The sequence below is a fragment of the Lontra canadensis genome, unplaced genomic scaffold, assembly GCF_010015895.1.
Source record: "Lontra canadensis isolate GAN:19392208 unplaced genomic scaffold, GSC_riverotter_1.0 scaffold25, whole genome shotgun sequence".
Classification (NCBI taxonomy): domain Eukaryota; kingdom Metazoa; phylum Chordata; class Mammalia; order Carnivora; family Mustelidae; genus Lontra; species Lontra canadensis.
In genome coordinates this window covers 3,803,352-3,814,831 of record NW_022631019.1, presented here as the reverse complement: position 1 = coordinate 3,814,831, position 11,480 = coordinate 3,803,352, and the positions used below count along the sequence as shown (strand labels likewise).

Here is an 11,480-nt window from a genome sequence, read left to right as displayed (position 1 = left end):
AACAGCCTTACAAAGTAGAAAACGTTACCCTAGTAGGCGGTAGAGCTGGTATACAAAACTGGATGGGGCTTTATCAATAAATTACGCAGTAGTTTCCCTCTGGAGGGGCAGTGGGAGATGGATGTTTGTTCTTGATACTTGGGCTTATCTAATCCGTCCATTCCTGTCTTTATCTGTTACCTTTTTTTTTTTTTTAAGATTTTATTTATTTATTTGGCAGACAGCGATCACAAGTAGGCAGAGAGAGAAAGAGAAGGAAGCAGGCTCCCGGCTAAGCAGAGAGTCTGATGCGGGCTCGATCCCAGGACCCCGGAACCACGACCAGAGCCGAAGGCAGAGGCTTTAACCCACTGAGCCACCCAGGCACCCCTCTTCATCTGTTACGGAGCAGACCCATAGGCCATACACATGGGAGGGAACACAGCAGCCAAGGTTACCCAAGTATACAAATCGACAAGTACGGTAATGACAGACTGTGCTAAATGCTCCAAAGAAAATCATCAGGATGATGTGAAGGAGGGCAGCTGGGAGGACACACTAGGTAATCATGGGCAGAGAGGGGTACCAAGCTCAAGACCTTGCAGGATGAGAAGAAATCAGACACAGGAAAAGCCACGAAGAAGAGTTCCAAGCAGAGGGAGCAACAGGTACAAGGCCCCAGAAGCCGGAATAAATGTTAAGCAAAGCAAAGTAGACCAATGTGTGTGGAGACGCAGGAACTTGGGGTTGGAGTGGTGCTGAGGATGGAAGGGGTGGGGTAAGGGGCATGGGTCCCAGCGTGGGGAGAAGTGTGAGGGGTAGAGTGAGGTCATGGGGGTGGGAATGGCCCACTTGACATTCTAGACTCGAGATACCAAGGAGGCCTTTGGTTGTACATGTCAGGAGTCTGGGGGGAGTGGAAGCCACCATCACTTTGGGGGATTGGGGCTTCCACTATGAATTTTTGGGGTATTCATTCAGACCATAGCAGGGAGAAAGGAGAAGGGGTGGTAACCCATGGGAATGTTAGGACGTCAAGAGATTGCCTTTTTTTTTTTTTTTTAAGATGAGAGATATTAAAGAATGGTTAATCCCCAAGGGTCTGGCTGGTCTTCTGTGGGAACAAGAGCTCTTGTTGCAAGGTAACAGGGGATGGGGTGGGGGTGGGGGGTGCGTTGATGCTGCTGGGTGGTTAGATGTGGGAGTATCTGAATATTCTTTTTGGATTGCTTCTGTGTTTCCAAAGAAAGAGCAATGGAAGTCACCAGCCGGGAGGAAGGCTGGGGAAGGCGGGCTGGCATTCTCACCAAAGTGGGGAATAGTCACTTAGGAGAGGACATTAGGGTTATCAGGCAGCCGCAAGGATGGGATTAGGAGCTGTATCAGCCAGGAGAAAGCACACCAATTTTTAATAGAATTTAATGTAAAGGATTGTCAAGTAGGTACAAAGACTGGTGAACCAGCTAATGGAACAGGTGAAATAAGGACAGTAGCAAATGCAGGAACCACTCATAGGGTGGTTTTATCAAAATGTAGAAGCTTAAAGCAGGGGCCTCAGGGAGTTGATATCTTGGAGTGGGGGCATGTGGCTGGGTTGGGCTGGAGTTGGGCTGGGGTCTCCGAGGAAAGGAGACTGACTGGTTCTATAAGTGTTGGAGTAATTGCAAACCGGATTGTTACTGTTTCTGGAATGTTCCACCCAAGGCCTCTACCAGGATGTAGAAGCAAGAGTGGGTGACACTGACAGAAGAGGAACGATCCAGAAGCAAACAGGATGATGTCCCTCCAGCCCCCTAGGGCAGAGGAACAGCAGTCGTTAGCAAAGTAGGAATGTGGTCTGCAGGCGAGAGGAGCAGGAAGGTTTGGCACTAGGTCAACGGGCACAAAAGGCCGGAGTTTAAACCCAGACCAGTCAGTGTGGTGTTTCCCCAGGTGAGGGCACTGCAGCCAGGTGAGCGGAGGACACCTGCAATGAGTGCGGGTTACAACAGAGGATGTAACCGGTAAGGACGAGAAGGGGCGAGGGGGGGTGGGAAACAGCCCAGGCAATGGGTGAAGACCCCGGCGACTCAACGTGGGGTGCCTGGAGCCCCCCCACCGGCAGCATCTCCGAGCAGCTTGTGGAAATGCAGAATCTCAAGTCACTGAGACCCACGGAATTGGAGTCTGCGTTTTGAGGAGATCCCAGGTGGCGTTTTGAGGAGATCCCAGGTGATTCCTGCCCACAGGGCAGCTCGAGAAGCGCCGCACGAGAATTTTTGGAACCGGGAACGGGAAGGCACGAGCTGGAGTCCTAGGCGGTGACAGGGCTGGGAGGGTGGGCGGCTGGCCTTCGAGAGGGCGAAGGGGTCCAACCGGAGAGCGCACCGGAGCGCAGCAAGCAGGGCTGGCCCGGGGACACGCGGCCCCTGGGTCCCCGCTTCAAGGCTGGGCACTTCAGGTAGGAAGAAGCCGAAGTGCCCGCTGGCATTAGCACCCCAGGACCAGCAAGGCCTCGCGTCCCCCAGTTGGAGGGTTCGATTCCCATTCCACTAGCTGGTGACACAAGGTTTCGTGATTTCCTTATTTCTTTTCTCTTTCCAAAACTTTCAAAAAGTAGAGCGAACCCCCTTCATTTCTCTTTGGGCTCATCCAGCCCAGCTGCCCCCCTCCGATCGCAGTGGGACAGGCCACCCGGCCTCCTTCCTCCCCGCCCCACTCCCCCCGCCGGCGAGAGGACGGGCTTGCATTCGGGAAAAGCAATCGCTCCCCGATTGTACGGAACAGGGCGAGGCGGTGGGGGGCCGAGGGGCGTGGCAGAGCGATTGGTACGGCCTGAGCCCTGCGTACTCTGCGCGCTGCCGGCTCTTTGCGTCTGCGTAGTCCGCCCACCTCCCTTTCTGCCTCCGCAGCCGCCATGGCGCCCGTGGTTAGTATGGCTCCGCGTGAGGCCTCGGTTCTGAGGCAGGCACGTGGGCCTCGCTGGCCCGGCTCCTGCTCGGCTCGCACGGGACGACGCTCTGCAGGGTCCGGCCGGGGCTGGACTGGCAGGCCGGCTGGAGCGGGCCAGGGCCGCCCCGGGGCCCAGCACGTTATGGGCGGAGGAGGCCGCGGCCTGGGGCGCGAGAGGAGCCCCGGAGCTCTCGGAGGCCGCGGCTCGGTTTCGGGCCTCTGGCTACGGCCAGCGGGGAGCTGTAGCGCCCAGGCTACGGCCTGGGCCGGCGAGGGCCCCTGGGAGCCCGGCCGGCGTGAGGCGTCCAGGGTCTGGGCCTGCTTACCTGGGCGGAGGGCGGGGAGGAGGTAGGGGACCTGCCCCCCTCGGGAGCCGCGCATCCGGGAGGCCCACGTCCGCGACTCGGGGACCAGGGGGAAGGCGGCCTGGCCGGCTTGTTTTCAGAGAGAGGCTTGGGTTTGAGGATCCGCGCAGCGTCCGTGGGGGGTGTTAGATGCTCGGGGCGCACCTGTACGGGCCTGTTGGGTCTCGGGCAAGGCCCAGCTCCATTCAGTTCCAGCCTGGCGGGGACCGGGTGGTGCGGTGCCCTCATGTCATCCACCTGCAGCTCGCCGTCCTTGTGCAGGTTGCGTGAGCGAGTCGTGTTCTCGCCCCCCTTTCTCTGCTGGGACACCCTTGTTAACATTTTCGGTTCACCTTACTCTTTCTGCCTGTGCAGGTTTTTAATGTCCGTGCCTTTGTGTGCCTTCGGTTTAAAACCTTGGCGGGGGGCATGGAGCCCGTCGTGGGCAGGTGTTTCATGGGCTGGTGGTGCATGTCCCGGGCTAGGTCTTAGAGCATCCCTTTTGATGGTTACTAGGAAGAGACGTCTTGAAAAGACGCCAGTGATGTTCGCAGTAGCTAAATGTTTGGAAAGTTGACCCAGTCAAGTCTTAGAGGAAATTCTGTTGAACAGGAAGGGAGACAAGATGTGTTCCTGGAAGTCTTTTTAGAGTCTGTAGGGCGTTTTAGAGTGGAGGAGTACGTAAGCAGGTAAGGTCATACAGATGTTGGAGTTTGTAGAGGCAGGAGACGGATAGAAGCTTGTTGAGAGTCAGGGAACTGGATCCCGGTCGGATATGCTCGGACCGATGGTTTAAGTCAAAACCCAGAAGTTGACAGTCATGTTGTGATTAGAACCTTCTACATTAGAGGATTATGAATTATTGGTTATGGATTAGAATTAGAACTAATTTTTAGTTTTAGCCTTATCTTCTCCCAACTGAGGTAGATGTGTTGCTAGGACAAGTGGTTCCCGTGGTGCTTTTCCGAGAAGGTAGGCGGGAGAGGATTAAGGGAGAACAGTTTACATGGGTCTGGACCCTCGTCCGGAGTTAGGACAAGTACTCATTCTAGGTCAGAATTGTTTCATGTTTGCAAGGCATTTGTACGCCTGCCCTAATCCTGGAGTAAAGTGACTGATATTTCTTGAAACTTCATTTTGGAAGTTTTATGGTAAATAAAAGGGAACTTTCCTTTTATTGGGTATGTAAGATCACAGACCTTCCTGCCCATACAGACTGGGGAGGCTGGAAAGTGTAGACGGATCCAGAGAGCCAGAACGAGGTTTCCTTCAAAAGGGCATGAGTCCAGGTCCCCAAGCGCATAGAGCAGCATCTGGGGTATCGCCCTTGGCCGCTTTCGGGCAGAGCCCAGAGTGTCTGGGCAGGTCTCTTGGGTGGCTGCCGTGCAAGGGGGCACAGTTCCACGGGTTTTGCGTTTGTGTGGGCTTTTCCATTTCAGGCGTTTTTGGGTTTTGTTCACTTTTTGGTGGTTGGGGAAGGGGGGACTGATTGTGCTTTCATCTCTTTTTCATTGGTGTACCTTCTTAGAAAAAGCTCGTGGCGAAGGGGGGCAAAAAAAAGAAGCAAGTTCTGAAGTTTACCCTTGATTGTACCCACCCTGTAGAAGATGGAATCATGGATGCCGCCAATTTTGTAAGTGACACCCTTGACGCCACTCAGGACAGTGATGAACCTTCTGGGATGTTGCTGAGAAAACCTGCCGGAGCACATTTCCAGTCTCAGGCTTGTAGGCAGCCCTGCCGTTATGGCTCCGTGCACAACCTTGGAACTTGGGCTGGTTACTTGTTTGTTTGTTTGTTTTTTAAGAGATTTTATTTATTTATTTGACAGAGATCACAAGTAGGCAGAGAGGCGGGCAGTGGGGGGGGGGAAGCAGGCTCCCCGCTGAGCAGAGAGCCCGATGCGGGACTCGATCCCAGGACCCTGCGACCATGACCTGAGCCGAAGGCAGAGGCTTTAACCCACTGAGCCACCCAGGCGCCCCTAGTTACTTGTTTTGAAGTCTGGCTTTCTCTCACGTGTGTCTGGTGAGGAGGAGACATCAGTGCTAGAAAACCACCTGTTTTCTTCTCCATCTTTCCTTTTGTTTCCAAAAATGATTTACTTACAAGTTCCTAGGAAACCACGAACTGCACTAGACCATTGTGCCCACTTCGCACTTTGGTGTGTTTAAACATAAGCATGGGCCCTGATCTGCATGGGACAAGGGGTGCCTCCCCTGGGCCTGACTGCGGGACAGATGGCAGCGTTCCTTCAAGCTTCCCGTCTTGTCAGACATCGGAGCTGCAGTGTTCATGTTAAAATATCCTGCTTGCTGACTCGTACTTGGAGCTTGTTTTTTCCACACGCTGCTCGGTACTGGTACCTTACCCCCATATTTGGGCTCATTCCCCGGTATTCTTGTATCTCAGTTACATCTAGAAAAACTAGCCTCACGGCCGCATTTTGGCTGCAGCAAGGTATTGGCAGTCGACTCTGCCTGTTCCGTGGCCACGCCGGGGCTCAGACTCTGGTGCAGAGCCTCCTCCTCGCCAAGGTGTTAGCAGCACAACAGGAGTGATTTCAGGTGAAAACCTAACTCAGCCTGTGGCCACTGATTCCCCTGAGCAGAATTCCAGTAACCTCTTGTGTGTCCCTGTCCCACAGGAAGTCCCGGAATGGGCTCTGTAGTCTCTCCTCCGTGCAGTGACTTCTTACTTTCCTCTGGCGCCTCTTTTCCTTCCTAACCTTTGTGGCTTCTTCCAGTTTGTGTCTGTGATGGCCCTGCGCTGGTGTCCTTTCCCTCTCCCTTCTCTACACTCACCTGTTTATGTGATTGTTTTTCCTTCTAGAAGTTTCTAGAGGATAAAAAACTTGAGCCATTTATGAGTCTCAGATGCAAAAGTCAGGATTTCTGACCTAGTCACTCTACCCTATGCTCACTCAACATACACTGTATTGGAAGATTCTTTAAATTTCATTTTAAAGTTTTTGGGAAAAGATTTATTTATTTTTAAAGATTTTATTTATTTGACAGAGACAGTGAGAGCGGGAACACAAACAAGGAGTGGGAGAGGGAGAAGCAGGCCTCCTGCTGAGCAGGGAACCCAGTGCAGGTCTCCATCCCAGGACCCTGGGATCATGACCTGAGCAGAAACCAAGAGTCAGATGCTCAAGAGACTGTGTCCACCCAGGCTCCCCTATTTATTTAATTATTTTTTTCCTGAGAGCTTGGGCGGGGTGGGGGGTGTTGCATAGGGAGAGAGCAAATCCTCAAGCCAATTCCCTGCTGAGAGCAGAGCCCGACTTGGGGCCTGATCTCATGACCCGAGCCAGAATCAAGAGTCGAATTCTTAGCTGACTGAGCTACCCAAGTGCCTCAGTGTTGGAGTTTTTATTTATTATTTATTTATTTATTTGTCAGAGAGAGTGTGTGTGCGCACAGGCAGACAGAGAGGCAGGCAGAGACAGAGGGAAGCAAGCTCCCTGCTGAGCAAGGAGACCGATGTGGGACTCAATCCCAGGACGCTGGGATCATGACCTGAGCCAAAGGCAGCTGCTCAACCAACTGAGCCACCCAGGCATCCCGTGTTGGAGTTTTTAAATCGAGGATTGTAGGGGTTTGGGGCTGAGAAAGACCTCATATCATTGCAAGAGCAAGAGAAGGAAACATTCCTATTTTTATCTTATTTGTTTTCTTTTTGTAAGAAGTAGGCTCCTGTGCCCAGTGTGGGGCTCAAACCCACAAATGGCGAGACCAGGAGTGGCATGCCCCTCTAACTGAGTGACCCAGGCGTCCCCAGAATCTTCCTTTTTGAGCAAGTCCCTGAAGTCCATGCAGGCAGAGGACCTGTGGGCTTCTGTGGGGGCCCAGTGTCTCTGGGCTCCGGGGCTGCTATCCTCAGGCTGTGCATGCACAGGCCCCTGAGCCAGTGAAGAGTTGTTCGGGTCTCTGCGTGTTGCTCCTTGTCCAGGTTGGAGACGTCCTTCCTCTGGCAGTGCCGGGGACAGTGCTTTATACTTCTCAGGTTTAGAAGCTGAAGGTACTTTCTAACACTTCGGCCCCAGGTCTCCTGTCTTGTCTTACCGTGGGCTTCTCTGTCAAGCCTTTTGTACAGACGCACATTGGACCTTGTGTGGAAGCCGTCAGGTGTGTTCATGCTTGTTACACAGAAAGTCAAGTAGTGTCATTCTCAAGTTCTTAAATTTCAGACCTTGTATTAATAGCTGAGGATTTGCTATAATTTTTTTTTAAAGACTAAACATTTGAAAAACAATTCTGTGTTCAGTGTTAGGAGTATAAAAATGGGCACACGGGTGACTCAGTCATTGAGCATCTGCCTTCAGCTCAGGTCATGATCCCGGGTCCTGGGGTCGAGCCCTACATCAGGCGCTCTGCTCGGCAGGCCTGCTTCTCCCTCTCCCACTTCCCCTGCTTGGGGGAGTTCCCTTTCTTGCTGTGTCTATGTTTAAAAAAAAAAAAAAAAGTATAAAAAACGTGCAGTAGTCTAATGAGGGGGTGGGGCGCTCACCTCACTAACTGATCAACTTGATGATTTCCGCAGGAGCAGTTTCTTCAGGAGAGAATCAAAGTGAATGGAAAAGCTGGAAATCTCGGTGGCGGGGTGGTAACCATTGAAAGGAGCAAAAGCAAGATCACTGTAACTTCCGAGGTGCCTTTTTCCAAAAGGTATGGGACCGATGAGTGTGACCTGCGGGCACCCTAGCGCTGAGTCCGCTGCCCCCCACAGGAGTGCTGCTGCCCCGGAGTCATCGGTGTCTGCTGTAGTTGTTAATTCCTAGAATGGGGCCCAGTGCAAGGAGGCAGTGAATGAATGAATGTTGTTATGGGGGTTAAAGGCATTCAGCTTTTTTTTTAAGATTTTAATTTATTTACTTGACAGAGATCACAATTAGGCAGAGAGGTGGCGGGGGGCGGGGCAGGCTCCCTGGTGCGCAGAGAGCCCAATGTGGGGCTCGATCCCAGGACCCTGAGATCATGACCTGAGCCGAAGGCAGAGGCTGAATGAACCCACTGAGCCCCCCAGTGCCCCAAAAGCATTCAGTTTTTGATAATTTTTTAGAATTTTGTTTTCCACAGGGAGAGATTGCAACAGTAGAGAGCTCAGACTTGATTAGACAGTACTAAAAATGAGAATATCTCTTCCTTTGCCTCTAGATCACAGTGAGGAGCTCTTGTTTTCATCGCCCTGCAGTGTTGTGTTAGTTTCAGGCATCCCGCCTAGACCCCGAGTCTCTACATTATTCAGTGTTCACCATCAGTGTGTGCTCATTTTTAATTCTCCTTACTTTCCCTGTAAGTGCTGGTGTCATTGGGTGAGCACTCCCTTGAGATCTCAGTTCAGACCGAAGCCATCCTTTTAATTCCCATGGGCCCATTTTCTTTCTAAGTCAGAGACCCCAGGTCACTTAGCCGGTGGTATTCCACAGTGGTTACAAGGAATCGGACCTGTTGAGACCTGGCTCCTAGCCCAGAGCCGGCATATTCTTAGGAACTTTCAGTCCGACTGAATCAAGTGGTGGGAAATGTGAAGATGTGTTCGGACAGATCGAGTACAGGTCAGCCTTTGCTTTTAGCTTTAATTATTATCAGTCAAAAGTGACTTCGGTTCTGCCTGGCTCGAGTTCTTTTATTTGTGCAGCAGGAGATCTGATACCACGAGAGACTGGTGCAACCATAGGGTCTCCAGGGCATAGAAAGCCTACAACGCTCTGGGCTTTCACAGAGGTCAAGGGGGGGATGCTGTGATCTTCTGTGACCTGTTTCCACGCTTACCAACCTGGTTTAAGAATGGCTTCTAACACCCCCCTCACTTCTGTTCTCACGGATGCTTGTTCATCCCCAGTGCGGGAGGACTGGGGCCTTGACCTTCATGGCTCTCCTCTCTCAGTGACGATCGTTTGACTGTCTTGTAGTGTTCTAGGACCTTTTCTGATCTCCAGACTTCTGTAGCTTTTTCCCTAGTTTCCCAGCCTTCTATTTTGAAAAAGTTCAAAACTACCTGAAATTAACCACCTTACCTGAATACTAGACGGCAGGAATAGTAAATGACAGAAAAGAATACTTTTTAGATGGAACGAGCAAATTGATTTATTTTTACTTAGGGAAAAGAGGATAGAATTGAACTGAGATCTTCACATCTTTGTGAAGATCGCTTTGTTGACAAGTAACACTGTTGAACAGTGTTCATTTCTTGGAGATGGTGAGTCTGTTGGTTCATTGATATCTGGGTCCTTGCTAGTAGGTCAGTTCGCCTGTGCATCTCCTTTAGTGCCCATAACAGTCGGGAGAGATGGTAAGTACCAGAGTCTCGTTTCACAGAAGGAGAAACTGAGTTTCCAGACAGAGGTTTGGAAAGGTTAATTTGCTCAGCAGTGAGTTGGCTTGCGGTTCTGTTCCCTCATTTCCTCACGGCTCTGGGAAGATGCCCCAGGGCCTCAGGAGTCAGCAAGCGAGAGAAGAAGAGATTGTAGGCTTTGTGTCGTGGGATGTCGGGCACAGAAGCCAGCTGCTGCCTGTGTATTAATGGCGAGTTTTCTAAGCAGTTTGCTGTGCTGACCGCTCGGCCGTCACCCAGGCCACAGCAGCCAGATGAACGCTGCGGCTCTCACTTGCTGTGTGGGAGCGAGGGCAGGGCCGGGTGGCATCCTTTCCCCGGGAGGTGGGTAGTGAGCATCCTGTCGTGGGAGTGAGTGTGCACAGCAGCCCTGGGAAACAGTCCCGATCGTCTGAACAACCTCAAAAGGAGGTTCGAATCCATGAGGTGTGATGTATGGGGAAGACTTGGAGCTCAGAAACCCAGTGATTCTTCAGTAAAAAGATACCGAGATGGTGTGCTTAATTGTTAAGTGACTCTCATGGTATCTAAAAATACCATGTTTTTGGTGTCCACTCTGCAGTGGACACTCAAAATCACTTTATAGGTGTATTGCTGTGTTTAATGGGCAGCTGTTACAGGTGCTTTTCTGTTCACATTTTTATTGCGGTTTAGATGAAATGTGGCTGATACTTTTGGCCTCATCTTTGCTGTGTGTTTATTTATTTATTTATTTATTTATTTTTAAGATTTTATTTTTGACAGCGAGAGAGGGAACACAAGCAGGGGGAGTGGGAGAGGGAGAAGCAGGTTTCCTGCTCAGCGGAGAACCCCATGCGGGGCTCGATCTCGGGACCCTGGGACCGTGACCCAAGCCTAAGACAGATGCTTAAGGCCCAGGTGCCCCATCTCTGCCATTTTTGAATGGTGGCAAAAAGCCCTAAATTGTAATGATTCGAATACGTGGGTTTCAGGAAAGGTGCAGTGACGGAGAGCTCTGGGAGGGCCTGCGGTGGTCTCAAGTGTCCTTTCTCCGCAGGTATTTGAAATATCTGACCAAAAAGTACTTGAAGAAGAATAATCTCCGTGACTGGCTGCGCGTGGTGGCCAACAGCAAGGAGAGCTACGAGCTCCGCTACTTCCAGATCAACCAGGACGAGGAGGAGGAGGAGGACGAGGATTAGAAGTCCTGTGTCTGGGATATTTTGTATAATCTTTAAATAAAATCTAGGAATCACAGTGGTGGTTTTCCTTGTACCTCTGCAGTGTGGCTCAAACAGAAAATTGGAGATCAGAGTAAAAGCTTTGCTTGGGCGGCCATTCACGTATCTGTAATTAGACTTTTCTCCTGCTTGAACGTTTTAGGTTTATGTGGTAAGAATACCAAAGTAGAAGCTCCTGTAAGGGAACTGCCAGGGATTTGACCTCGAGCAGGTGGTTAAGAGTGGAAATGTGCGCCCTTTAGTCAGTCACTGTTTGACTTCCAAAAGTGGGACAGTTTTATCCCGTGCTTTTCTCAGATTCAGGTGTACTATGCCGGGACTCCTAGTTCGCTGAGCAAAACCAGCAACTCATCTGAGGTTCTCTTGCAGGAAAAAGGCAGGGTCGGTAATTTAAAAAGCAGGGTTCTGGGGCATTTCAAGTTTGGGTTACAAATTACTCCCACACAATGACTATGTTAATCCTTTTCTTCCTGTAGAAATAAAATTTCCTTTGGTGCCGCTGCATATCCTACCCTCCAGAAAAGAGTGGGGAGTGGTTCTAAAAGTCCCAGGTTTTAAATTAAGTAAAGGCACACAAAACTGAATTTGTAAACGACTTTTTAGGACTCAGCAACAAACTGTTGCTTCGGCCCCCAGCAGGGGGAGCTGGAGCTGAGCTTCCGGAGATGGACCTCGGGCATCTCCC

The 11,480-nt window shown here is 51.2% G+C and overlaps 1 protein-coding gene across 1 annotated transcript; it reads left to right on the top strand.

The window, feature by feature from the left end:
• The first annotated feature begins 2,779 nt into the window (after nucleotides 1–2,779).
• RPL22 (ribosomal protein L22) lies at nucleotides 2,780–10,811 on the top strand. Its single transcript, XM_032863258.1, has 4 exons — nucleotides 2,780–2,887; nucleotides 4,783–4,887; nucleotides 7,800–7,924; nucleotides 10,612–10,811. The coding sequence occupies exons 1-4, from the start codon at nucleotides 2,876–2,878 to the stop codon at nucleotides 10,754–10,756; spliced, it is 387 nt and encodes a 128-aa protein (XP_032719149.1). The 5' UTR covers nucleotides 2,780–2,875; the 3' UTR covers nucleotides 10,757–10,811.
• Nucleotides 10,812–11,480: the final 669 nt, after the last annotated feature.